General features: G+C 49.0%; 1 protein-coding gene across 1 annotated transcript in view; it reads left to right on the forward strand.

Annotated features, from left to right (window-relative positions):
- The first annotated feature begins 965 nt into the window (after positions 1-965).
- The window catches only part of LOC119396186 (protein piccolo), a 31765-nt gene continuing 7330 nt past the window's right edge, over positions 966-25400 (forward strand). Inside the window, exons 1-8 of the mRNA XM_037663280.2 lie at positions 966-1183; positions 1252-1366; positions 1455-3721; positions 3806-4014; positions 9223-9581; positions 18606-18907; positions 20157-20209; positions 21399-21498. Coding sequence (XP_037519208.1) covers positions 990-1183; positions 1252-1366; positions 1455-3721; positions 3806-4014; positions 9223-9581; positions 18606-18907; positions 20157-20209; positions 21399-21498 — 3599 coding nt within the window. The 5' untranslated portion in view covers positions 966-989. The remainder of the gene's footprint in view (positions 1184-1251; positions 1367-1454; positions 3722-3805; positions 4015-9222; positions 9582-18605; positions 18908-20156; positions 20210-21398; positions 21499-25400) is intronic.

The raw sequence follows: 25400 nt of genomic DNA on the forward strand, positions 1-25400 counted from the left end.
GGATGGCTTTATGGCCAATTTTTTTTAGAGAAACGCGGGAATAGTGGGGGAGTGATTTTCTATATCGCTGTAGTTTTCTCTGCCTAGGCATACGCATTTCAAAATGGGCGAAGTGCAAAAAACGTTTGTGCACTCACGTTTAAGTACAAATTAAAGAACCTGCACCGAAGTAGTACAAACAACGTTGGGCCTCATAACCTTATTGTGGTTTAGGCACGTCAAGCCCCATTATCTATTTTTAAATACTGTTCGCTCTTCGTTGCTTTACGAATATCGCACGTAAACGCGCCCTCCCGTCACTGCAATGTACAAGCCGTAAAGTTGGCTTTCTTGCAGTAATAGTGTTGCTGCAAGAAAGCCACATTTAAAGGTTGGCTTGCAATTCGTGAGCAGTCCTATACCCGTCGGGATATTACTACTTGATCAGATCGTCACTTACCACAAACATGCTAGCAAATGCCTTTCTTTTTTGCGTGCAAGATGGCTACGCTGCAATAACATTAGTGAGATCTGCGATTAACTTCACGCAGTTCCACGGAACCATTGTGGAAGCACTGGAACTTCCCTCTCCTTAACATAAGTTACTCGTCTTTTTCTTAGTCGAATGATCACGCTTGGTTAGACATTGCTTTATTTTTTTTTGCTGTTTCATGAAGAGTTTCGTGCCATTCTATTCTACACAGTGTTAATTTATGCCCCATCCCTCGTATCTAGCGGCACTAATACACAACTATAGCGTCTTCAAGGGAGCAAGCATTGTCTGTTTCCCTCAACATCGTCACACACTGGTTCAACCCTTCGCGCGCTACTCGACTTTACGGCAAGGAAAGTTTCCCGTCCCGTTCCGCCAGGCGTCGTCCCCGGGAGCTCGGCTTTCGTCACGCCCCCTGGAGGGCGCGCGGCGGAGCGCGGCGCTTCGACCGGCGCCTGCGCGCTGTACCCGCGGCAGTGGCGACGGCCGCGCAGGCCTCGCGGCGGCCATCTTGGGCATGGGAAACGAGGCGAGCGCCGAGCTGCCGCCGGGCCGGGCGGCAGCCGCGGCGGGGCCCCGAGGAGGCCCCGCCGCGCCGCCCGACCTCGACCTGAGCAGCCTGTCCGAGGCCGAGCGGGCCAAGATACTGTCGGTGATGGCCCGCGCCCAGGACCTGGAGGAGCCGGCGCCGCCGCCGCAGCCACCGCAGCGGTAAGCACTCGCTGCAGCCACTGCGGCGACACGGGCGCGAGGAGACACCGTGCTCTCTGCGTGCGCAGGGAGCGATGTCCTCTGTGCGGTGGCTCGGACCTGGAGCTCTCTGGCCGGTGCGTGGACTGCGGCCGCGCGGCGTGCGCGCGCTGCGGCTCGGCGTTGCCCCAGCCCGACGGCAAGGTGAGGATGCGCGCGACTCCGCAGCGGCGACCGCGCGCGCCGCTCCGCTCACGCCGCCACCTGCCCCGCCCCCGTTCGCCGGTCGCAGAGGCCGTGGGTGTGCATGGAGTGCCAGTCCAAGTTCCGCCAGTCGCAAGAGGCTCGACGCCAGGACGGCTTCCGGCAGCCGGCCCCGATGTCCAAGGCGCCGCCTCTGGCAGCCATGCAACAACAGCAGCAGATGCAGCGCGCCGCCGGCGCGATGCAGCAGCAGCAGCAGTATCCGGCGGCCGCCTCGCAGCAGCCCACGCAGCAGCGTGCCACATTCGGCGTGCAGCGTGCCGGGCCCGTGCAGCAGTCCGCTGCCGTGCAGCAGAATCATCAGCATCAACAGTACCAGCAACCACAGCAGCAATACCAACAGCAGTACCAACAGCAGCCGCAGTACCAGCAGCAGCAGCAGTTCACCACTGCAGCACCTATGCAACCTGCCGCTACGCAACCTGCCGCCACGCAGCAGCCTGCCGGAACGCAACCGGTGGCTACGCAGCCTGCCGTGCAGCAGTTTACAACGCCGCAGCTTACCGCGTCGCAGTATGGCGCGACGACGACGCAGTTTGGAACGCCCACGCAGCAGCCCACTTCTGCCGCGGCGCAGCGTGCCACAATGCCGCACGCCGAACAGCAGCCTCCTTCTTCTCCCGCGCAACAACGTGCCTCTTTGCAGTCATCTGCCATGCAGCAGCGTCAAACCGTGCAGCCTGCTACCATGGCTCAGCAGCAGCAATCTCAGCAACAGCAACAGCAGCAGCAACACCAACTGCAGCAGCAGCAACACCAAATGCAGCAAATGCAACAACAGATGCAGCAACAGATGCAACAGCAGCAACAGCTGCAACAGCAGCGAGCTGCGGCGCAGCTTGCCGACGCCCAGTCTGCAGCATCTGCGCAGCAGCAGGGACCTGTGTCATCAACGGCCACGACCCAGGCAGAGCAGCAGGCGGCGTCGACCGCGGAGGACGAGCAGGAGGCCGAGCGGCGGCGGATACAGCGCGAGCAGATCGAGCAGCACAAACGAGAACAAGAAGAGCAGCGCCAGGCCGAGCTCAGCCAAGCGGAGCAAGAGCGTCGGCTTGAGCGTATGCAACAAGAGCAGCAGCGAAGGCTGCAGGCGCTCGCCTCACGGCCGCCGCCTCAGCCGTTGCCTTCGCAGCAGGCCGAAGAGGAAGAGAGCGACGAGGAGGAGTTGCCCGCGGTCGCCGCGTCCAGTCACGAAGCGCACTTAGAGACTCTAGAGGCGGAGGCTGTCGCCGAGGACAAGTTGGCTAACAGCGGAGGTGGGGGCATCCCGCGCACGGTGCCGCTGCCAGGTCGCGCCGACTGGTCGCCGGTGAGCGATCTGTCACCCATCCTGGACGTGTCGCCTTCGTTGGAGGCAGCCGAGCAGGAGCTGATGGAGCAGTTCCACGAGGAGCGCCGTATGCCGCGTGCAACGAGCGGCACGATCTCGGGTATGCTGGCCGACTTCAACAAGGCGCTGAGCCTGGCATCGCCGCCGCGCACTCCGCGTCGCCAGCTGCCCGAGCCGTCTCCACCCGTGCCTGCGCCACGGTGCTTGTCGGCAGCCCCGCCGGCGTGCAGTCCGTCGGTGACGCCCGAGCCGGCCGAGTCACCCGCCAGCAGCGAGCCGGACGCCAAGGTGCGCCGGCGGTTGCCGCCGCTGCCACGCGACCAGGAGCCCGTGCCTGCGCGTCGCGCCAAGGACCGCGCGCGCGTGCTGTCGGCACCAGAGCGGCCCAACAGGCCTCAACCACCTCCTCGGGCGTGCTCTGTGGACGGCGGTTTGGCCGCATCCTCCGGCGCAGTCAGCGGCATCAGCAGCATCGGTAGTGTGATTGGCACGGTCGGCTTGTCAAACACCATCAGCACGTCCAGCACAGCCGGCACCGTCGGAACCCTCGGCACTCTAGGAAACCTCGGGACCTTGGGTTCCATCGGCAGCGTTGGCTCCATCGGCGCGCTGGGCTCGACGGGACCGATCAGCACTGTGGGCACAATGGGGACTGTAGGCACTATGGGAACAACGGGCACAATGGGTTCGGTGGGCACGATGGGGTCTGTTGGCACGATGGGCAACGTCGGCACAGTGGGTACAGTAGGCAGCCGTCTTCCCTCGTACATGAACTCGCTCAAGCAGCAGCTACGCGAGGAGCTGCGCAGCGTGACCGACGAGCGGCGGCGCCTGCTGGAGCTGCGCGATCGAGACATGCGTTCCGAGGGCGACCTGGCCGCTCTGCTCGGCTGGTCGGGACGTCGCCGGACCGCCGACCAGTCCTGGACCACCGCCCCGGAACCGCGACGATCCGCCGCTGCCGGGTGAGCATAACCACACGAGCGGTGGCTCATAGCACCGTACGTATTACGCTCGTGTCCTGCATATTCAAACCATCTATGGCGCAGGTCCGACCCATGGCGGACGCGGCGGCGGGGTGACAAGAGCCGCAAGCCGCGCTCCTGGCATCCGTCGCCGTACGGTTCCGAGGACGAAGAGGACAGCTGCGAGCAGCGCAAGGCGTCCATTAAGGCCGAGATTGCCAAGCGAAGACAGCAGATCGAGGAGAATGCCCGACTGCACGCCGAGCTCTATAAGCTGGCGCGGTTGCGCCAAGGTATGTTTTCGTGGGATATATGATCCTGCAGGAGCTTTAAAGGCGTGACGCGGATAACTTACGCAGTCTGTCATCTCCTTCGCTTACAGCGGTGGCTGCCCGCTTCGGTTTTTCTATGGTGCGCAATTGACAGGTGGTTACAAATTTGCACCTCTGAATCTGTTCACTAAAAGCCCGTCGTCCAAACTCGGACACAATGTTCGTTTGGCCGGCTGGCCTGCTATGCAGAAGGCTGAAAAAAAAAATGATGGCATAGACAGCTAGGGGTGAAAGAAGTATGCTCCGCAGTAACTGCTATTTGATTAGTTTCATTCTTATTTATGGGATTATGCCATTTGTTATTCCGACGTTTGGTTATTGCTTGCCTGCAATCAACATAAGCAATCGCCCACACAGAAAACGTGTTTGACACGCACACGATGTCTGTTGTCTCCTTAAAAGCTCATTATGAGAGCTAGCTCACTTGTGGCTGACGAGCAAAGAAATAAAAAAAAAAAAGGTCACACGGTCTTTATGCATTCGCCTGAAACGACTCGAATGCGAAAATCATCTTTTCCTTCTCACTTGATTGTACTGATCCCCCCTCTCCCCGCCCCTCCCCCCGAAAACATTGTACACCTAACATGGTTTTGCACTGCCTCCCAGAAGGGACACGTCCCAAGGCTTCTTCAGTTCACGTGATTTTGCACTAGTGCCGGTGTCATGTGATGGCGTCATCATGTGACGTCATAATGACGTCACAAAGTTTGGCTATGTGTGATGTCGCGATGACGTCATCACACGATGACAATTTTTTGCGCCACTTCGAGCAGACGCCCCCGCCGCCGGTCGCTTTTAGCACTCGATGAGGCATCTAAGGCTTTCGGCTTAATAAATTCAGCAAGGCTGAAAGGGTCGCACTTCATTTGAACAAACAAACAAACAAACAAACAAACAAACAAACAAACAAACAAACAAACAAACAAACAAACAAACAAACAAACAAACAAACAATCAAACAAACAAACAAACAAACAAACAAACAAACGACGAGTAACAGTCCTTTCGGTGTAGAGTGCGTGTGCAGAGCTTTTCTTCATCGCTTTTATTTCACATTATCTCCCAGTGATTGACGCATTAGGAATATCGTTATAGCTAGACCTACGTTCACATTTTTCAGCATTTAAAATTAAGAAAAAAAAAAGAAGAAATTCGGCAGATGAGAACAAAAACACAGAAAAGTTAACCATACGCTCGTTCGATTTGCTACCCTGCACTGGGAGGAGGAGATAGCGTAGCGAAAAGAGAAAAAGAAGACGAAACAAACCGTGCATTTGAGGGATACTTATAGCACGCTCGTGCAGTGATGGAGATCCAGACGCGAGTGATGTTGATTAGGTTCTGGGTGACGACGGCGATGCATGAGGATCAATAGCAATAATCATCGTAATCATATTTTATGTCCACCGCAGGGTGGATTCCTCTCCCAACGGTCTCCAATTTGCCCTGTCCCGCGCGAGTAGAGTCCATTTAACCCCCGCAAATGTCTTAATTTCGTCACCCCGCCTAAGTCTCTGCCGTCCCCTGCTGCGTTTCTCATCCCTTCGTATCCATTTCATCGCTATGACTAAACACTGGTCATCTGTCCTTCACATTATGGATCCTACCCAGGCCTACACCAACCTAGTCTGGGCCCAGGTCTTGGAGGTTAAATGGTTAGCAATTCGTTCCGGAACGGCAGACGAGGAAAAAAAATCAATGGGAGATAGGTGATAAAGCAGTGGTAGGTAAAAATACGGCTGTATGCTAAGGATATTAAAAAGGAAGCAGATTATACATGTAGATTAAGAGGGTTACACCTAGTGTGACATGTAACGCGCAGAACAGGTAATCATGAATGTATGCCAAGATAAGCCAAACGCAGTCGATTGCGGTGGAAATGGGGGGCAACGGGGTAGCTCGGTGGTGTAGTGAAACTAGAGGAAACATTCAGGCACAGAAGACCGGTCATGTTAATGCTGGAGAGTGATAACGGAAGATACCAGAGGGAACTAAGCTTTCGTGCCACACTGGATGATGACGATAATCATTATCAGGTGATGACTATCGATCATCATCAACAGATGAGATAATCATCACGATAATGGTAAGAACCTTTGAAATGTGGCTCCGTAGAGTATGAGAGAGAGGGAAATATTTGTTTAAATAAAGAAAAACCGCAGAGTTTTTCTGAAATAAGAGACGTTCTCGGTTCACGGACAAACGCTGCGCCAGCGCTTCTCACACAACGAAGTGATTAAAAGTCGCGGAACAAGGACTGGAACAAACGTTTCCACATGAGGACTTGCCTTCGTCAGGGCAACCGATGAAGCAGTTGCTGTAGCGGCATTCCTTATTAAAACGACTTCTCAACGCTTCAAGTCTCCATTTTACCGTGAACTTTTCTGTCACGCAAAGAAAGCACTTCCAAAGTTTCTTAGAGGCAACTTGCCTCATTGAAATACTCAAGTTTGTTGAGTGCTGCGGCGTGCTTTCTGTATGTTCTGTATTTTTCGCGTATGCCCCTTCGCTCTTCGCCATCTCCATCTGGAGTAGCATGCTAGGCATGCGACCAGGCGGGCCTCTCCAGTACTCATTAAAGAACACTCCCTCTATCTCTCTCTCTCTCTCTTTCTCGCTCCTTCACTGTCCACTTCTGAGCGCACTCCGAGCGACGCCGACCGAACAGGCACTTCGCGTGAGGAATACATTAGCTCACTACTAGCAGGCGAGCCGTCTTTCCAGAACGCGCAGATGGTTTTCCTCGCTGACACGAGTTGTAGCCTTCGCGACACGCTGCACAGAATTAGTGAGACCATGTACACCCCCCACTCCGCCATGATCTGAATCGCCGCCGAGTAAGCTCGACATATACGACGAATTGTCGTCGTTACTTACTTGAGTCACGTGAAAGGCGTTAAATCTGTCGCTCGACGCAATGCCAGCCCGTATATAAGCGTCAGAACGTCGCACTCTTCACGCCTTCTACGTAAACGCTAAGACCAGCCAATTATTTCGGGGACCCTCTTCTCTGTATGTCTGGGCCCCCCAATTCCCTGCTCTCGTAACTCACGCACATTCGCCGTCCGTATAAAACGAACGGCTCTCCACCGAGCCGATAATCTGTGTTGACCATAACACGGAGCGAATAGAACGTCCAAGACAAAACTAATAGCACAGTACGAAGAGCGCAGACGCGACTACATCTATTTTTCCTCTTTTTTTTTTTTTTTTGCGAAGGCAGTGTACAGAGGGGCGTATTAGTTTTGTTTTGTACGGCGAAGGACAACGCCGCTTTCCCGCCTTATTTACGGCCGTGCGAGGAAGCCCGACAGGCTCGTCTCGGTAAAGTTTTCTCACGCAGGCAACGCCGGTTCGCGACGAGAGACGCATCCGGCTCCGAATCACCGGACGAGGCTGTCCGAATGGACAGGACGAGTCACGAAAGGAAGCGTTAACCATCCGAGTGAGAATGGCACGCGTGCAATCGACGCTAGTCTGTATGTCCGTACTATAACTACGCTCGTGGAGAAAAACCCGGCTGTAACCCGAGCGCTAATGGTTTAATGGTAGGTTTCGTTTAACCTTAGCCTGTTGCGAACCGTGCAGTTAATTTATAAGGCGAGCCCAAAAGATTAATAATGTCACCTCTTTTTAAAAGTTCAGCCTTTTATCGTGGCCACAGAACAGGGTGCGGTGACCTGATTTGTTACACTTGGCTGGACTTAACAGAAATCTGTTGCCCCCTTCTGTTTTTTTTTGTCGTTATATCGTGACCATAAGAAATTAAAGTGGCTTGGTAGTACCGTTAGCGCTCTGGCGTAGAAAAGTTGTCGGACTTTAGCGTGGTTATGAAATAGCAACACGCTCTTTGACATTCCTGAGTGCTCATGTTTTCAACGAGAGTCAAAGCGGTAATAATTAAACACTGAAGAAAAGCTAAAGGACTGAAACGGCCTATTTTTCTTTTAGAAAAAAAATCACAGCATATGTTTTCAACGAGAGTCAAAGCGGTAATAATTAAACACTGAAGAAAAGCTAAAGGGCTTAAATGGCCTATTTTTCTTTTAGAAAAAAAAAACGATGGAAATGCTTTCTTGTTTCTTCGTCCCCTCTTTAACGCTTCCAAGTATTAAATGCACTCGCATATCAACAAAAATGCACCGTACTAGTCGTAAAGTTGGCTTTGTGGCAGCAATGGTGTAATTGCGGCAAAGCCACATTTAGAGGACGGTTTACGCGGATAATTGCTTATAAGCGAAGCTTCTATTAGTTGCAGATTTCGGTGGTGGCGACGTGGTACAGGAAAATCCCGGCACCGGCGAGTAGCGATAAATGCGGGTACACTCTAAAAAAAAATCGAGTATTTGGAGAGTATTTCTGCCACACAACAATAATCGTCATCTGGCTTGCTCGCGTTTCCTTTCTTGAAAACCCGGCTCTCGTCACTTTCCTATCAAGAACGCTATGTCACGCTAATAACGCGCGCGCCGTTCGAGGCCGGTAAGTGCCGGGACCGCGGTGATAACGCGAGGAAAGTACGCGCAGTGGATGACGATCTTATTGTGTGGCAGAAATACCCCCCAAATACTCGATGTTTTCTTAGAGTGTATACAGAAATGCGGCCCTCAAAGGTGCGCTGTTCACACGCGCATTTCTACGCGCCGTTTTCCAATAATCGATGCCCTCCCGATCGTGGCCTTGTCGGCGATCAACCGTTTCTGATATGGCAATCTGATCTTTTATCAAGGTAACTTATCAGTTCACGTTGCCATATTTAATTGTTGCCCTTCATTGTTGCAGATAATTCTTTCACGCATGTCCGTCGTTGTTGCCTGTAGCAACAGATGAGCTGCGCTGCTAAGCACGTGGGTGAAGGTCCGAAACTGACGCATTAAATCAAGAGGCTGCACGTCTAGCAATGCAGTGTCATTCAGATGCGGCAGCAGCACACAAGACTTTAAACGTCTATACTGGTTTTTCTCAGCTATAAGACCCGTGACAGTAGCTGGAGACAGAGAGAGAGCAAGAGAGCCCGAGAAAAATTCTGCGGCTTGCATCCTCACACTATCATTTGCTGCCGTGTTGTCAAGTCGTGTTGCGCAGCACGCGCCTACCATTACTGGTACGCGAGCGTACAAATTACCGTCTCGTTTACACCGACCGTGTGCATGAACTTTACGCCTGCAGGAGACAGCGGAGTGTCGCCCGAGCTGAGCGTCGTGAGCAACGCGACCAGCACGGGCGGCAGCGTGCTCGAGGCCATCGACCAGGTGCTGCGCCAGGAGAGGCGCCGCTGGCCCCCCGCCACCGGTCCCATGGCCAACGACTCGATGGGGCTCATGCACCCGGCCGGCGGGGGCCTGGGCGTCGGCGGGGGCCTGATGCACTGCGGCACCAGTGCCGAGGACCGCAGCATGGCGCTCATTGCGTCCACTTTCCCGGACTCTCCCATCTCGTCCGAGGAAGAGGAGGACGAAGAGCCGCCCGCCATGCCGCTGCTGCCGGACATGCCCCGCCGGAGGCGCCTGCACCACATGATGCCTCAGGTATGGCCGCCACTAGTATAGGATATAGCTGCCACTGTGACGACGGCTAGGAGTGCCGTGACGCAACAGTACAGCAATAACGAGCAGCTAGAATGAGAATCTCGACTTGGCCATCATCAAAGAATGAGAATTAATAAAAATGAACGTAGCCACAACGCAAACTGTGATTTGAAAACAAAAAAACCTTGTATGTCCCACATGAACGTGATCCCTGAGCAGAAGGCTCGCATGTCGACGCAAAAAATCACTGACCACCCGCGGATCTTGTGGATCGAGCTGCGCGTTCATTAGTATTTGCAGCGTTCGCGCGATTAACAAAAGAACGGCACTCGAGGGACTAGGCCGCGCATAGTCAAGAGGTAGATGGCTTCACTGTAAAAGCGGCGCTCGCGTGATATAAAGTGCGCGGTAAAATAGCCACACCGGCTGGCTTACACATTCGGGTTGCCTCAGGAAAATGCATAAGGGACTTTGTGAGTTTGTGAACATCACGTGAAATCGAAGAAGCATGCAAGAGAGTAACGCGTGTGTCACGTAGCCTTCTGTTGCATAGCACGCTTGGATGTCGTACGAGCTCGGGAGAAGATAAAGGCTTGAAGTATCAGAAATCTTTGATCAGGAAATGTCGCTGGAGCTGCAGTGACATCCCCTCTTCGACGATTTCTCATATTATTTAAATACGCATCATTAGGCATGTTCAGTGTTTTGGGGTAATCTTTGGTACTACGTGTTGGTTTGTGCTTACAAACTGTCAATTTTCAGTAAGTGGCTTCCCTTGGGAGTACACTGTGTCTGTGTTCACTTTCTTTCGTCCTTGTTATTTCACTCTACCGAAGCTAAGATGTAATGCCAACTCTCACAGCAAACAACCCTTTTCAGGGAGCATTTCGGTTTCGTAGTTGTAGTAGATGTAGATCCTAAAATTTTGGCTTGCACCCACCCTGGGGGATTGGTCAAGAGTCCGTTTCGTGGCGAAACCAGAGCACAGACAGAAAGAACACACACACAAAAAAAGGAGACCAACACTCCGAGGACCAGCCAAGTGTTGTCTTCGTTTCTCTTTCCTTGTGCATGTGCGATGGTTTCGTCATGCGACCGTACGAACTCGTCCATAATACTGCGTTTATATGTCACAATAAGCGGAGAAGCGCCAAAGATGAAAGTAATGAGGCGGCGCAAGGTGTCACGCAACAAAAATTTCTTTGTACTATGTCACGTCTATTCATATATTATCTGCTCTCATGCGAGAGAGTGCAGCACCGTCCACTATGTTTCCTCGCCACTTGTGGGAAGAATGAGAGAGAGTGAGGGAAGGAGAAAGGCAGAAAAGATAGCCAGCACAAAAAAAAATCTGTAGAGACAGAGACTAAAACATTTATTCTTAAAAACTTAAAGCGGGTTCGCACTAGTGGTGCAAAGCCTGAAGCAAGTGCGGAGCATGGCGACCTTCTTTGTTTCTTTTTATTTTTCTCTTTTTTTCTTTTTTCTCATTTCTCTGTTTTTTATATGTTTTCTTTTGTCTCGGTACATTTCTATTTTTTTCTTTCTTTATCTATTTTTCTCTTTCCCGCTCTTTCCAGCTTTCTTTCTCGTATCCTCCATTTCTTTATCTCTCTCCTATTTCTCACTTCCTCTTTTTTTCTCGCTCCTTCTATCTTTCCTTCTCTTTCTTCTTTGCCCCGCCACGGTGGTCTAGTGGTTATGGCACTCAAATGCTGACCGAAGGTCGCGGGATCGAATCCCGGCCGCGGCGGCTGCATTTTCGATGGAGGCGAAAATGTTTGAGCCCCATGTACATAGATTTAGGTGCACGTTAAAGAACCCCAGGTGGTCGAAATTTCCGGAGCCCTCCACTACGGCGTCCCTCATAATCATATCGTGGTTTTGGGACGTTAAACCTCAGATATTTAAGAAAATTATTCTTTCTTCTTTCTCTCTGTTTATCGCTTCCTCTTTCTTTCTCGCTCTTTCTATCTTTCTTTCTCTTATTCTTTCTTTCTATCTCTCTATTTCTCACTTCCTAATTCTTTCGATCTCTTTCTATTTATCGCTTCCTCTCTCTCTATCTCTGTCATCGCTTCCTCTTTCTCTATTTTCCACTTCCTTATTATCTCTCTTTCTAGCTCTCTCCCTCTATTTCGTTCTCCCTCTCTCTCTATTTATCGCTTCCTCTTTCTTTCTTTCTTTCTTTCTTTCTTTCTTTCTTTCTTTCTTTCTTTCTTTCTTTCTTTCTTTCTTTCTTTCTTTCTTTCTTTCTTTCTTTCTTTCTTTCTTTCTTTCTTTCTTTCTTTCTTTCTTTCTTTGTCTCTCTATTGCTTCCCTTTCACACACCCTTTCTATACTGTACTATACTAAGGCTATGTTATGTTCTGCTAGCGTTCCTGGATAGCCTAGTAGTTAATTAAGACGCTCGCCTTCGGATCGTGGGTACGTAGGTTCGAATCCCGCCTCGCCAAGAATTTCTCTCTTTCTATCGTTCTTTCTCTCTCTCTGTACTCGTTCTTTCATCCATAAGATTTATTGTATGCCACGCCGGAAAAATCGGTGCACATGTTCTGGGAGTGAAGAAGAAGATGAAGAAGGGGACGAAGAGAGCGCGTGCCGGTTCATGATGATGATAATTTCTGTCCACAGATTACGGACTGACGCTCGGCTTAAACGGCTACGCTGTTCAAACATTTAATGCCGTTCTTGTGGTCGGACCCCCTAGTCCGGAAGACCATTGGCTTTTGCCGCCGTTCGGGTTCGGCTAACCAGATCTTGTTGCTGTTCTGGGCCCGAACTGTAGCATATCTTCTGTGTCCTGTTATGGTTGTCTTCTGTTTATGGCCACGTCTCTATACGATGCTTCAGAAATATTTTTTTAGATTTTTGTTTGGTATCTCGCACTTCAGAAGGCGGGAATCTTCACGCTGTATTAGTCATCCAGATTACATCCTGTCACATGATAGCGCACGGTATCTGCCGCTGTTTTTCTTCGGCTCTTGCAGAAAGAGGGAAATACCGAGGAAGAAGGGAAATGAGAACGGGAGACGTGATAACCAGAAGAACGAAATCTGGTTTGATAACCTACGCGCTACTGTTGTGGGCGATGGAGGTAGAAAGATAAAAAGTATGACAAAGAGAGAGAGAGAGAGAGAGAGAAATAAGCGGGGGTTTCGGTAAGCTCAGCCTTAAACTGACATCTATTCCTGACACGTTTATACCAGGAAACAAATTACTCACTCTCGATGTGCCGCAGGGTTTAAGGCTGGAGTCAATGCGATTCTTGCAAGGAAAAAGAAAGTAATCAAAAGTGACGTCATGCGGTTCAGACGACTTGAACGCATTCGCAGGTTATTGTTGATTAGCCGGATCACCGCACCAGTTTAGTACGTCAGAGCAGCTCAAGAGCACTGTGAAATGGCTGCGTTGATCCCACAGAAAACGGCATTAGTCTTGACGAGAGATCGGCTCATTTTCGTATAGTGCCCGAGAATTAGGGTTACGCGCCGTGTTGCCCTATATTTCTACGATTACTCACACACATGTGCATATTCATACTGTTTTGTTAGCTTCTTTCTTTTCTCGTCTGTTCCCTCTTGTAATTCTTCCTTTAATTTTCAGCGTACGTTTGCTTTTGATAATATTGGCATAGGTGGTTCAGTCCTCTGCAGCCCGTGGCTTGTAGTGTCTTTCACGAACAGCTTTGCTTATCGAATCGGAATGGCAGACAGTGCTGCCTGTGATCACTGTGGCAGCGAGGAAACCATTGCGCACGTCCTGTGTCATTGTCCTCACTACAGCTCCCAGAGACAACAGCTCTCAGCAATGCTAGCACGCCTCGATGACCAGCCGCTTTCCGAAAAATCAATTCTGGGGTGCCGGAACGTTCGAGCTTTCAACCACAAAGCGACGAAGGCGCTGCTGAAGTTTCTGCGCTCAACCGGCCTCGCTAAACGACTATGACACTCCTGCGCTTCAGTGTGTGTGTGTTTAATTTTTTTAACCCTTTTCCCTCTTACCTTTCTGCCCCCCTTACCCCTTCCCCAGTTCAGGGTAGCAAACCGAAAAACTTTCTTCTGATTAACCTCCCTGCATTTCACTCAACCTTTCTCTTTCTCGCTCTCTCCCCAGAATCCCTTTTCTTTAATTTATCATAGCATAATAAGAAACAACAAACAAAAAAATTCGTATCTCCACTAAATGAAACATAACATAACATGACAACATAACGTAACACAACACAATACAACACAACATAACATAACACAACATAACATAACATAACATAACATAACATAACATAACATAACATAACATAACATAACATAACATAACATAACAACATAACATAACATAACATAACATAACATAAAGATAATGCTTGGTGTGATGCGTGCATTAAATGTGTGCTGCAAGGAATGTGTTATGTGTGAACTGAAACAGTGTTTTGTGGAGTATGTTGTCGAGCACCCAATGGTTACAGCTGATCGTGGCATTGTAATGGAAGCCGGCTTGCATTAGGAGACGGAAGCATTCCGACTGCAAACCTAGACACGTCCATGAAAGGTGATATGCACCATATGCACGCGCCTCTGTCACTGGATTGGAGCAGGATATTGCTGCGCGGCAGATTTCCTCAGCAGTCTTTACGTTGCCGATAAACTGCCGCACCGAGCTCTCAGGACGCAAGATGTGCACAATAACGGCTCCCTCTTGAGTTAGGCATCGAATAAGCTGATTTTTCGTATGCCTTGGACGACATTCAAAACACTTCGCACAAGCCGTTTATGTTACTCTGCTTACGACGACGTGTAGTCGTCGCTAGATGTGTAAGCCGTTTACATTAAACGGCTTACCGCACGGCTGTTTATATTAAAAGGCTTACACCATTGTTTATATTAAACGGATTACGGCGAGAAGTTTCGCTTCTTCTTAGTCGTCACATCTTCCAACTTACGCAAGAGCGCGCCGCTTTATAAGACCGGCTGATCATCATCGGATCACTGCAAGCTCTGCGGCTATCTGTATACATATAAAGGGGTCGCTCTACAACGCAAATTAAGGCAGCGCAGATTTTATACGTGGTCCTGCGGAGAGCTTGACCAATGTTTATGGACAGGTATTTCTCACGCGTGCTCTCGCATTTCTTGGGAGAGGCGCATTAGTGTGTTTTTATAACTTAATGACCCATCGCGCGCACTAATTTCACGCGCCATAGCGGTAAAGAGCTTGGTTCGCCCTGCAAGGCTAATCCCGCCTATGTTAATTCACTCGCCGAGTCTAGCTCACTCCGTTGCCTACGTTTTCTTACTTAGCTTTCAAATATATGATGATGCAGCTAATGAGTCTCATAACTGCCTTGGTATTGGACGATGCGATTATTGAAACTCAGCCCAAGGCGCATGCGCCTTGTTTATTGTCGTGACTATTAAACCCACTAAGGGTTTATGCACCTACCCGCATTACTACAGGTAGGTAATTAATTCGATAGCCCACGAAACGATAGTATTTTTCCAATGAGGGCTTCAATGGGCAAGTGAGGAACCCGGCTGTGATGCGTGCTTCTGCCTCCAAATTTTCCAAAAGCGGGCTTCACCACAATAAGAGTCGTATTAAGAAGCAGCCAAATGCAAATTTTTCAGTAGCGGGCTTCACCGCAATAAGAGTCATATTAAGGAGAAATCGACTACAAATTTTCCAGAAGCACGCTTCACCACGATAAGAGTCATATTAAGGAGAAGGGGCTGCAAATTTTCTAGAAGCGTATTTCACCGCAATAAGAGCCCTATTAAAAGGCCGGCTGCAAATTTTTTAGAAGCGGGTTTCACCACAATAAGAATCATATTAAGGAGAAGCCAGCTTTAGTGCACTCTACGAGTGCGAGCTCCGCCGTCGGACTTCACCACACACAGGCACATACCACGAAAAGAGATATATTTCGCGCACGCTTCTCTTGGCTGATTTTAGCAGCAGTCTTCACGACAATAAGATTATAATTACTGAATAAGCATGCTTTGATTCACTCTTCGCGTTCGTGTCATTTTATTGCAAAAACGGGCTTCCCCATGTTACACATAGTGTACTATAGGGAAAACAGCTTTCGCGTGTGAGCACTCATCTGTGTAAAGGTAGGCTTCGCCGCTATAACAAAAGTATCACAGAGAAACTAGCTTCGAGTCATTAGTACTTGATCTCTAAAACGGGCTTTGCCACGTAAGGGAAGGTGCCCTGAAGAAGCCATCTTTAACGCAGGCTGCTATACTACCTTTTGGCTGCTATACTACCTTTGCAGGCTGCTATACTGTCTATCCATATACATCCATAGCAATATGTGTTCGACTGCATGCGTTCGCCAAAGAGGCCGTAGAACATCATCTTCCCGACAAAAGTGAACGCGGCAGCACTACTACACGTTTCGCGTCAAGGCTTTTAATGTTAAGTTGTAGTGACGGGTAGTTCAAGCGGAGCTGTATACAGTAGAAAGTCTCCGGCGATACACCGTGCATGTATCGCTAGTAAATTTGTTCTCAGTGTGCTGGGCTACCGATCGCTCGAACCAGTCGGCCGGTGCTTTTCTGAGCCTTATGAGAAAAAAAAAAAAAGAAAGGACGGTGACCCTTCTGGTTAGATCGAAACTCTGGTTTCCACCATGATGGAAGGGGCAACAGCAGCGAAATGACTAGACGACAAAAAAGCCGCTCGCATGTTTATTACTTCCCCCTGAATGCCGCTTTCTGGGCCGAAAAGGCGCCCAGACGCAGAGGGAGAAAACGGAATACATTACGTTTCTTTTTTTCCTGTCGGGTTTTTTCGCTGTTGCGGTTGTTTCGCTCTGACGCGATCGATACTGACGGCTGCTCGTACGAGAGCGGCATTCCAAACTACTGATCTGGGAACATCGCCACATTCCAGCGCCCGCAAAATTGGCTTTCGCCGCTGAGAAATGTATACGCACCACGCCTGTGCTTGTACGCGCACGTTTGATGGTTCCATTTAGCGTGCGATGGAACTTGGCTAGGCGTTACTGTTCACAGTGTTCGACAAAGGTGCCGCATGGTGCCCGCTGTGGTAGGAAGGGGTGGAGTTCTGGTCATTACAATATGGGTTAAAATAATGTAGTTGAGCAGGTTAAGCATCAACAGCTTGTCTGAATTAAAGGTTGCGATTGCCCACCCCCTCCCCCCCTCTTTCGCTCATCCAATCAGCAACAGAAGGCCATTGAGAGGCCCATCTGACAAGCCCACGTCCCGAGGCCCAGCTACACGTAGACTTCTTTGCAAACTAGTTGATTCATACTTGTAAACTCGACTTGCTGCACAACCAGCAGGAAAAGAAGGAGTTTACAGGTACAGCTGGTGAACAGGGCAATGCTGTGAGCCTAAGTCACCACCCCCCCTCCCCCCGTACAGACAATGCCACTCCGCTTTGCAGATCTTCGTTTTTGTATCATGTTCTTTAGTTAAGGGCATTTCAGGTACGACGTTAAAGGGATACTGAACAAAATTTTCGCCGCCAAGATTTTCAGCCATATTTAGAGACTGGGTGCTGAAGTCAATAAACACAGCCTTAATTTCAGGCGGAAACTAGCGGAAAATAATGATTTAATGCTTTTCCCACAAATTGCCGCGTCTAGTAGGCCGCGCCGTGAAATAGAGGAAGTGACGTTTGGTGACGTTTAATGCCACCGGAAATGGGCGCGGAAACCTCGCCAGCCGTCGCCCGCGTCTCTCAACCCTCTCTTCTCCCACTACGGTTCCTAGAACCGGTATGATCGGCACCGGAAGCGAACAATGCTCCCGGGTGGGATAAAGACCCTAAATGGTGAGGCACGTCATAGCGCCTTTGCAGAAGGGGTAGAGTGAGATGCAAATGATAGGTGGAGAAATGGAAGTAGCAGGACAGGAAAACGTGCACCCTGAATCCGCCAGGAGGACATTTGACGTCACGGCCGTCGAAGCACAGCCCGCCGGCGCGCGCTGACAATCCTCTAAATATACAGCCAAGTGTTCAAAAATATGTGAAATAAACTCTGTTTATTGGGACAGTCAGGTCTTCCTAGGAGAATTTCGATGTTTTCGTAATTTTTTTTTCCATTTTTGTTCAGTATCCCTTCAATCTCCGGCGAGTGCCCACAATACTTAACTCGGTGGTTTTTTCCGACAGTTAGCAAAATAAACTCAAGCCTTTTCTTTGGAATTTGATAACATTCTTAGGTCACTCAATTCTTTAAGTAATCTGCATAATTCACGATAATATGTATACGGGCTAGGCCTCTCCTAGCGCGGTGACGACAATGCGCTGCTATTGGAACTTCGCGTAGGCTACGGGCCCCCCCCCCCCCCGTCTCTCGCCTGATAAGAAATGTCACTATGATGGCACTCTCTTTAAAACGGGCCTATCCCGTTTTTTCAGATGATTGCGGAAGCACTGAGCATAAATAGACCTTTCCCATCACAAACAGTGGTTTTGTGTTTATTTATTTTTTCCGGCTGACGCGCTGTTATATTGCCTGTATGGTTCATAGGGGCCGAGGAGTCGCGTTTTGCAGGATCTTGCAGCACATACACAATGAACTAGCGATTATATGAAAATTTCCTTTCTCCCTTCCATTCTAATTCACTCAGTCATTGGTGTGGCAAGTGGTGAATGGTGCTTGCATGAATGTCTGTTTTGGTGAAGGCGTTGCAAGAACCAGATTGCTCATTTCTTCCATCCTTGCTTCATTCATTCATTCATTCATTCAGAGTGGGAAAGACTGAGTGATGCTTGCAAGAGAGTGTGATTTGGTGAATTGCAGAAACCCGATCATTCATTCATTCATTCATTCATTCATTCATTCATTCATTCATTCATTCATTCATTCATTCATTCATTCAGAGTGGGAAAGACTGAGTGATGCTTGCAAGAGAGTGTGATTTGGTGAATTGCAGAAACCCGATCATTCATTCATTCATTCATTCATTCATTCATTCATTCATTCAGTCTATGTGGGAGGCGCTGAGGGGCGCTTGCGTGAGTGCGTGTTTTGGTGAGTCGCAGGAGCCCGAGCCCGATGACCTGGTGGTGGGCAGCCGGGCCGGCGCCCGGCGCGTGCTGCTGACGCGCGACCCTCGGCGTGGAGGCCTGGGCGTTCGCGTGGTGGGCGGCAAGCGCATGAGCAACGGCCAGCTGGGAGCGTACGTGGCCCGCGTCAGCCGGCCCGACACGCTGGGACAGCTGAGTGAGGGTGACCGCGTGCTCGAGTGGAACGGCGTACCCCTGACGGGAAAGACGTACGAGCAGGTGCAGCGCATCATGGACACGCACACCACGGGAGACGAGGTCGAGCTGCTCGTGCAGAGGTATCGAACAATCAAAAGTTTATTTCACCAGAATGGTCTTCAGGGCTAAAAGCATGCTCTAGGCATCTTGACTTGATCCCTGAAGACCCCTACATATCACTGATGTGCGCACATAATAGGCACTTTACTCTCTTTGTAGAGTATATATAGCTACAATTTGGGCTTGCTGGGGTTCATTCATCTTTAAAAGTGCGCTAAGTGAACAAAGACACTGCGCAGTACGAAAAAAAAAAAATACGGGACACACGACGTTGAGCGCAATCTTTGCAGACCTAGGTATAACGAGTTGTGCAGGCGATGGCTAAAGCAAGTAGGATTGGTAGTGCTAATGTCCGGACTAGTGGGCATAGGCGTGCATACAAAGTGGGGTTGGGGCGGGGGCTGCCCCCCTTAATACCCCGTCTTTACCCTACGTTCTTATTCTAAGGGGTCTCAGTGGGATGGGGTTGGGAAGAGTAGGGTGAAACTTCGCCCCCACTAATAGGAAGGCCCCTCTCCCCTCTTTCAATCCTCCTCTCTTTATTACTACTCAGTCACCACTCATTTTTGATAAACCAGTGCCTCGTGTACCTGGCCAATTCGTGCTGTTTGCACTACACAGATTGAAACATAAGCAGCGGTCCGCAAAGCGCCAGTATTAAGCTGACGAATTAGGTTTAATTTTTAAATTACCTTTCCATGCTGCCTTCAGCAATATTTGAATACGACTCCATCCTGCCAGGGAGCGAATACTGGCAACAAGACATTTGCACTACCATATACGTATACAGATGGGTAGTGCTCAAGATAAACAATTGAAAGCTCAATTGTTAGGAGAGAGCAATTATTTTGGGCGAACTTGTGGCACGCGATAACGCTTGACAACAGCGCATGTTCTCATACTTTTCTCTTATATCTTTATGCTTTCCAAAAATGAGCGTCCGTTGCATCTAAACGCTTCTCTGTCGCCCTTCTCGTCCACGTCTTCCGCGTTGTTGTCAAACTTAGTTATTACTTTGGCCGTATGAAGTCGTTGGGCTCACGATTTTTTTTCTGAATTCAAGACTGGACATTGTAGTTCCCCCCCTTTTTTTTTCGGAAAAAGAGGCCAATACGCCAGAAACAGACCTTCAGAGCCTCTGATCGAGAAACACATGCTGTGGTTGGTCTGCCATGTAACTTGTCACTTTTTATGATAAACACCACGCCGCTGAAAAACGTAGATTATGTCCAACTGTTTCTAAATGAGAGATGTCATTACCATTCGCAGTGACTGGGACTCCTTCGACAGCCCTGTACCCACACAACGACGACGCCAGCACGGTAAGTCTCTGCAACTGCCGCTAGAGTCGCTCTGAGCGCCCCCTTGTTTGACAATACGTCTCATGTGCCGCCATTTTGGTGCACACCTGGTCTGTATCCAAGGGGTCAATGCTGAATGCTGGTTACAACGATGAGCAACGCTATATGGCCGCATCACTTGGTGCATTCAGTCTTTACGCATAAGTTTAACGTAAAGCCGCTCCAACACTAAGCTTTGGCTAGATACTGAGAAAACTCCCGCGTGTTTGCACCCATCCATCCTGAGGGTTTCCATCCATGCGGACTGCCAAGTACGCCATTCCTCAATTTCTTTTTTAATACTCATGCTAGTGAGACGCTACAGGAGAGTAAAGGTCACACGGTTCCTAATCCATTCGCCTAAGGCGACTCGAAGGCGAAAGCCGTATTTTTTTATGAAACACACAGCGCAAGAACCTACAGGGACACAGGAAGGGAACACACCTGTCCCTGTAGGTTCTTGCACTGTGTGTTTCATAATGCTTCACTAACAAGCCCAAGTTCGCTCTCTTGCAAGCCATAATTGTCGTTTTAGTCTCAGTCGTAGGCCTCAACGCGAGGCGATGTTATCGCTTGTGCCTTTCGTGCGACGGAGATGGCCGGCTCGTTTCATCTCTGCTTCAGCCGCGTTCGTCCCCAGTGTCGCGCAATTTTACTCGCGCGTAGAACATACGATGCGCGGGGCGATGTTATAGATTTGGACTTTAAACAGAACATGACGGCGAGGGCAACAGGCCGTCGAGAGTGTCCACTTAATTGCTATCGCAATAAAAGTGTATGATCACCCGGCGTAGCAGAAGACTCGTGGTTGTTGTTGCCGTACTTATTTTACAAATCTGTGCAGTGATTTCATTTATACAGCATTAGCGAGTACTTGTAGAGAGCCATCTAGCAAAGTAAAAACTACGTATTGGTGCGCTGTATTTAAAAATGCGCCGTCCATTTCATAACTGGAGGTGATTCCTACGGTGTAGTGATACACGCCGTGCGAGTTGTACGTTTGCAAAGAGGTTGGGTTAGTAGCAGGAAAAGGCCACGCTTTGCGTGCTGAATAATTTAAGAAATGCGCCAAAACTCTTCAGTGGTATAGCTATACTAAACGCAATAGTTACGCCACGCTTCGCCAAGGCAGCTGCAAAGGCTAAAGCTGCGAATTTCATCTTCTCTCAAGGCAGGAGAACGCGGTTCGAGTGGAGCCCACCCAACGAATGGCCGCAGTCGACAGCGGAGATGCTGCAAGCGCCACCGCCGTCATCGCTACGCCAATACCGGTCAGTGAGCATGCCGTTGTGAAAGGCCTATATATATATATATATATATATATTATATATATAATATATATATATATTATATTATATAATATATATATATATATATATATATATAATATATAATATATATATAATATAGTTAAAAAAATCAAGCACGTAGGAAAAATTGTTCAGTAAAGGACTGACGTTTCGGCCGCGGGACCGGCCTTCGTCGGAGTCCCGCGGCCGAAACGTCAGTCCTTTTACTGAACAATTTTTCCTACGTGCTTGATTTTTTCAACTTTACTTCCGGGTCCTTTGTTAGCACTTTATTTTATATATATATATACTATATATATATATATATATATTATATATATATATATTATATATATATATATATATATATATATGATTATAAGTCGTGCACAACCCTCACCTTTACAGCGAATGGTGGTTTCAGGCTATATACAAATGTTTAGGACACCTTGCCCTATCACAAAACTAGAAACAACAAAGCTTGGCGTGTGCTTGCCTGACGTATTTCTTTCTTTCTTTCTTTCTTTCTTTCTTTCTTTCTTTCTTTCTTTCTTTCTTTCTTTCTTTCTTTCTTCTTTCTTTCTTTCTTTCTTTCTTTCTTTCTTTCTTCTTTCTTTCTTTCTTTCTTTCTCATTGCGCAATGCCCCCTCCTAACTGTTCTCTTCCTCCATGCGGGGAATTGGACCATCATCCACGTGTTTAGCAGCGCAACAATGAAAACGTGGCAACGCGAAATGACAAGTGACCTCGACAAAAGATCAGATTGCCGTATCAGAAACGGCCGATTGCCGACAACACACGATCGAGAGAGCATCGATTATCGCAAAATGACGCATACAAATACGCATGCGACCGCGGCGCACCTTCGTGGGTCGAATTTCCGAATACGCTCGCCAGCACCGGGTTTTTTCGTGTACGATGCCCATCGAAATCTGTGAGTTATAAGAGATTCGCTTGAAAGGCGGTTCAGCACTTCGGAATGCTCTTGTTATTCGATCCCTTGGCAACACGAGATTCACAGAGACAACCGGAGAGGTCTTAATTATACGCCAGGTAATTAAAGCACCGTTCGAGGCGGCGCCACCAGACCGCATCCTGATTAAGAACGTCCGGGTAATTAGACAGAGCTAGTAGTTGCTCTGTGTGTGTATATGGTTTGAACAGAACTGAAGAGCTGAACAGGCAGACTAAAAATAACGAGATGCACGGCAAGGGCTGCGGCTGTCAACCACGCTTTATTTGTGCGCAAGCGCCTACCATAAAATAGAGCGTGCTTCAGAAAAAATGCATGCGTTCGATGTTCCTTGAATACAGGCAAAAATAAGGGGTTTCTTCGCGATCACTTCTCTAACATCGGATCACTTCTCTAACATCTGAAGAGTTAATTGCCGCTGTGCCGTGCAGCGGCTTGCTTCGGTCTTCCCATTTCCCCCTCCCTCAAGAAAGAAAAAAAAAGAGAAAAGGAAGAAAGAACAAAAGAAACCTAAAATACTTCGCCGGAGCAGTTCCGCAAAGACGCTGAGGGGAAGGGGAGAGGCGGCGCAAATTTCGTTTTGTAGCTTTTCATTATTTTGCAAGCACCACATGGAAACGTATACGTATCTAGGTTGCTGGGAGCGTAGCCAAAGGTTTTTTTTTCGGGTTGTGGGGGGCAGGGGCGTAGCCAAGAGGGGGGGGGGGGTTGGGGGGGTTCAAACCTTCCCCCCCGAAATTTTTCAGTTTTGCTTGCGTATATATACACGCACACATAAAAACACACGCACGAACATACATAAAGTATGGTTGAACCCCCCCCCCGAAAAAAATTTCTGGCTACGCCCCTGATGGGGGGGGGTCTCAACCTCTCTTTATATGTTCGTGCGTGCGTTTGTATGTGCGTGTATATATACACATGCAAAACTGAAGAATTTCAGCGGTGGGGTGGGGGGGGGAGTTGAACCTCCCCCCCCCCCCTCTTGGCTACGCCAGTACTCAGCCGAAATGACGACGAAGAGTGATGAAAGCGTTCTGCGCACGCACTTGCACTTTGCTCGTTGCGAATGGAAATTGACAAATGCCTTACTGAAAGTAACCACGCAGTTTGTGACATTGAGCATTTATGTCTGCTTATTTTGTGACAGGCGCCCAAAGTAGTTTCGGGGAAGCTCCCCTCCCCCTTGAATTTGGGATCCTGCGCATGCAAGCGGCCTTTATCAGAGATGACAGTTGGCCTCGTTGGTGTGTTACTGGCTTGAGAATTATCTAACTATCTGAAAAGAGAACGAAGGACAAGGCGAAGGAAACAGACAGGACGCAGCAAGAAGCGTGATGCCTTAGAAATTCACGTTCGCCGTAAGCTCATGCCTCGTAAACTTAGCTGTTGTTGCCGCCTTTGCATGACTAGCGGTAAAAACACGTCGTGATGCAAGCCTTCAACTTTCCTTAAATTTGTATATCAACCAGCAGCATTACGTGGAGGAACGCAAAGAATCTGGCACATAAGGCCAAGGAGCACGTGCCGTGCCACAGCCGGCTGCAGGGTTATCTGATCCTTTTCATCCTGGAAAACTGCATATTCGCAGCGGTTTTGACGGCTGTTATAACACCTGAGGCTGTGCTTGATGCCATGGGACATTTATAATCTTCATTTTATATATAAAAAAACTTAATTTAATGTATCAACAGATATGTTTATTCGTAGCACACACAGCTATGCGCGACCTAATACAATAAAACAAAGAACGATCAGCCGAAAAAGCGAGATTCCTATTGAAGAAGTGTTAATTGAACATTGCACAGATTACCCGCGTAAGAGTATTACTTAATTGTAGGGTGTGCGCGACAGCAAAGGTTTATAGGCTGCAATCCTCTTTGTTTGTTTCGCGTTGTGCAAGCCGGATCGCAGTCAGAGGAGGCGACATTTCGCCTATATTTCTTAAAAAAGTTTTCTCTCGCTTTCAAGATAAAAAAAAAAAGTATGGCAGCTCGACTACCGTGAAACCTGAGGAAGTGCGTCGCACGGGCACCCAGCGATTCCCGTCCGTAGAGTTCCCACTGCTCCGTTTACCAAAGCGTCAATGACGCCAATGTTTGAGGTAAGCATGTAGGGTTTCCTCGGCACGAGTATAACCTTGTCAGGCAGGTTCACAAACTCGGTGTGCGACGTGTGCGCTACTTTTTGCTGCGCTTTATCGATTTCCTGCTTGTTACGGCAGTTGAAATACGCATCGTCTGCAGCAAGTTCAGTCAGGTTGTTTCCCCCATCAGATGTAGTCACGTAGCGACGCAGCGACGCGCCGGCGCAGAGGCCATGACGCAGGGGGAGAGGCATTCGCTCGCTCGGCGAGGCGGTGGCGCCCGCGCTCTTGCGCCCCGCCTAAGTAGCCCCATGTTTCCGAAACGTTTTAGCGATTTTAAGTTAATTAATGGAATTACTTCTTGGCTATTTCTGTTAATTATATTATATTAGACCTTGTTCGTTCATTTTAACCCGGCTTTTAGCATTGCTAACCTTGTTTGTGGCCTCTGTTGAGCACTTTACTGTGAGCGTGATCACACCACATGAGATGGATGGACGACAAACTGGTCCCCTAAAGTGCTCCGCACTTAAAGAAAAAAAATCAGAGGCGAGAGGCTACGTTACCTCGAGGGGTGTAGCCTCGTGCTTTCGATTTTATTGGGATAGCAATTATATGGACACACCCGACGGGTTTTTGCCGTCGCCGTCATGTTCCGTATATGTATTGCCACGCGCGCTTCTTTTTGTCATTTTTATGTAACTAGTCTGTTGCACGCGTAGCCGCCGCCTTGCGCAAGCCGCGCCCTAATGTCTGGGAACCTTCCAGATTATCTTAGAATCTTCTTATAAGCTTGAGCGCGCAAACGCAAACAGTTGAGATTGTTCT

Source organism: Rhipicephalus sanguineus, chromosome 6 (assembly GCF_013339695.2).
Source record: "Rhipicephalus sanguineus isolate Rsan-2018 chromosome 6, BIME_Rsan_1.4, whole genome shotgun sequence".
NCBI lineage: Eukaryota > Metazoa > Arthropoda > Arachnida > Ixodida > Ixodidae > Rhipicephalus > Rhipicephalus sanguineus.